Here is a 3,185-nt window from a genome sequence, read left to right as displayed (position 1 = left end):
CATGGAACTGCCCGTGACGGCCCAGGCGACCCAGTGGGGGCTGTCCAGCAGGAGTCCCTTGAAGATGCTGCAGTACACACGACAGTTGAGGGAAGGAAAATGGTCCATGTGTCAGCTCCTTTGTGTCGTACGCCTGCTGTAGGCATGAGTGCAGACCTCTGCCCCTTGTGCAATATGCTTATGTTGTACAATTGAATCTCGCAGTGATCTCCCCTTAGTGCCTTCTGCCCCTCGTGTGAAGCTCCACCTGGGCGCGTTTCACTGGCCATTGCCCCTCATCCTCGCCCATGTGATCACACGACACGGTTAGGGAAACCTTGTGCTGATTTACCGCCGCATGTGCCGCACTGCATCCTCGTCCAGTGTTGAGCCGCGTACAGTGACTTTTCGCCGCGGACTTTTGCCGGGCGACTTTTTGCCGGGCGACTTTTTGCCGGGCATGGCCCGTTCAAGCAGGTAAAAACTCTGCGCCTCGTCAACCAGCAGGAAGTTCAGGCGGTCCCGTGGCAGGCGCCGCATGAAGTTCCGAATGGCACCTGCTGCGGTGACAGCCGAGTTGCCGCTGGGTGCAGGCGTGCTGGCGGCAGCAGAGAGCCGCTGGTCGGCGGCACTCTCCTTGAGTACAGTGAGGAATTCCTTAAGGAAGCCACTGACACCTCTGCTGCGATCACAGCCCAAGCAGTTCACGCGCAGGAAGTTGGGCTCTGAAAGCACCGTGCCAGCGTGCTGCCGGCCACTGCCGCCGCTGCTGTAGTAGGTGTTGGCCACAGCAGGCAGAACCTCCTTGAGCATGTAGGACTTGCCAGTCTGCACAACGGGCACAAGATGGGCGCAAGATGGTAAGCGTGCATTCCCCTTGGTCGCTCAGCTGTGCATTACTCAATAGTGCACAAAGCTGCATGCATCACCCATCTACCACGCCTAATCTTCTCACTCCAAACCCTGTTCCATGTGGGTTGGACACAAGCTGCACAAGGAGCTCTCCGTCCTTGGTCAGGCCGTTATATCCCACCTTGACCAGACCGTTGATGAACAGCGGCCGGATGGGTCTCCCCATACAGTACTCATCCTCGGCAAGGTCCAGCCACTTCTTCAGCTCAGCTATCTGCCTGCCCTCGGGGTCCAGGAAGAACATGCTGTTCACACCAGCACTTGTGGCAGCTGCAGCACTGACAGTGTCCATGGGCTCAAAGAAGAACAGGTCCTGGTTCTGCGAGTCTTGCCGGAGCTGCAGCTTGCAAGCTGGCAGGCCTGCACAAGGATAGCCCATCATGCCCACAAGGCGCATACACATTAAACAACCAGCCGCTGTCACCCAGTTGCAATGCATGCAGGATCACAACGAAGGGGTGCAGAGCAGCAAAGTGACGAAGCAACTTCAAGCTGAATCAAGCCAGAAGTCACACCCCTCAGTAGCAAGAGGGTGTATGTCATGCAGAACACTGAACCGCCCCTTTATGGTAGAGAAAGAGTGTGCTGTCACACAGGGCTGCACAATCGCAGGCCCAACAGGCTGGAACGTGTAACTGCCGAGTGTTATCACTATGCATGTTGCCCGCCTGCCGAGGGACAAGCCCTTCATGGACATGTTGGCGCTAGTGCTGTAAATGAGCGTTCTGGTGAAGTCCCCCCTCCCCCGCTCTCCATTTGTGGTGGCCTGCGGCCTGAGGGTTGGTTGCTGTCCAGGAATGTGAGACCTGACGAGGCTGAGAGTGGGAGCCTGGCTGGGGCTTCCTCTACTGTAGGGCCCAACTCCGCCTAAACCCTCCATCACAACACCTGTGGAAACGTTAGTATGATGCATGGGCACTTCTGACGACACATTTTTCGGCCATTTCTTTCATTTTATCGTCGGTCGGCTTTATCTACCGTTCTTCAAACTTCTTCATCTCCTTTATCTTCTCCAAGAATGAATACTGGAGCTTCGGCCGATCCGGCGGTAAACACCGTTACTTCGCCGCTGGCGGCCTTGGCGCTTGCACCGGCGCCTACGGTCGCTTCGCCTGATCAGCCTTCTGGGTCACAACCTCGGGCTGTTCCTCTTCCTACTGCCGTGGATCCGGCGCCGCTTCCGTCGCCGGTCAACGGTGATGCTACAATGTCCGATTCACAGCCGGGCACTGTTACTCGGCGCCTGCGCCCCCTCGATCCTCCGCAGCCTGACAGACGTCGTCTTGTTTCAGTGGACGCTGCGGCTAAAGTGCAATTGAGTTTGCCCGACTACCTGTTGTTTCTGGACCATCTGTGGCTGTGTCGGTTGAGCCGACGCCTGCGGGCGTGCCTCAGCGGCAAGCGCACAAGTCTTTGGCGACTATCAGGGTGTTTCCACTTGGCCGAACACTAACACTAAGTTTGAATGTTCTTCGTCCTGGACTCGTCTCTCACCATTCTAAATGCATATATTGATACTACTAATGATAGTAGAAAATATTCATCAAACAAATTGGAGGTCGGGGCACTCCTGGCGGAGAACCGTAAGGCCTAGTGGAAACACCCCGTACACTAAGTCCACACTAGCGCACACTAAAGTTAATTGGACCTCAGACCTGCCATTAACTTTAGTACCTAGCACTAACTATTTGGCGGGCAACTTTTATGAGCTGGATTGTCCCTTCTGACCATAGACTTTAGACGTAAGCAGCTATCTTTTTTCCTTCCTGCAAACGCCGCGTTGACTTGCGCACGCCCAACACCGACAGCCTCAGAACACCGCCATTTTGCAATGGAGCCCTCCTTCAATAAAGTTCAGCAAACATATACCGCTAGTTTGCCTTCCTTCGCTGGCCGGACGTTGCCAATGCACCATGCGGACTTCATGGCAGACATCATGACGCAGTCTGCGCCGCAGCGGATCTTAAATACGCGAATTCTTACAGACCTTGAGAATTAACAGCAATTAATCCCTGGCGCTAAAACGTTCAAAATACGAAAACAATTTTGGTTTCGGCGCTCCTTAGTGCCGGTAGTGGAAACACCGTCACACTAAGTCCACACTAGCACATAGTGTACCGAAGATAGTGTTCGGACAAGTGGAAACACCCGTATGTCGAGTGCGCCTGTGAAGTTGTCAAATGCAAGTGATCGCGTTGTGAATCGTTCTCAGTCGGAACTGAACACGGCTTTTAACGTACGTCTGGTTACAGAGCCTTCTCGCTATTGTAATATGACGAACAGTTCGATGCCGG

The 3,185-nt window shown here is 54.5% G+C and overlaps 1 protein-coding gene across 1 annotated transcript in view; it reads right to left on the bottom strand.

Annotated features, from left to right (window-relative positions):
- Positions 1 to 1,809, bottom strand: part of VOLCADRAFT_108493 (uncharacterized protein) — a gene marked incomplete at its 3' end in the record, with an annotated part of 9,606 nt that extends 7,797 nt beyond the window's left edge. Inside the window, exons 1-2 of the mRNA XM_002959095.1 lie at positions 1,013 to 1,809; positions 349 to 807 (exon numbers count right to left, since the gene is read on the bottom strand). Of these exons, the coding sequence (XP_002959141.1) occupies positions 349 to 807; positions 1,013 to 1,330 (777 nt within the window). The 5' untranslated portion in view covers positions 1,331 to 1,809. The remainder of the gene's footprint in view (positions 1 to 348; positions 808 to 1,012) is intronic.
- Between the last annotated feature and the right edge of the window lie 1,376 nt (positions 1,810 to 3,185).

This window comes from Volvox carteri (genome assembly GCF_000143455.1).
Source record: "Volvox carteri f. nagariensis unplaced genomic scaffold VOLCAscaffold_125, whole genome shotgun sequence".
Classification (NCBI taxonomy): Eukaryota; Viridiplantae; Chlorophyta; class Chlorophyceae; order Chlamydomonadales; family Volvocaceae; genus Volvox; species Volvox carteri.
The sequence above is the reverse complement of the archived record's forward strand: the minus strand, read 5'-3'. Positions and strand labels throughout refer to the sequence as shown.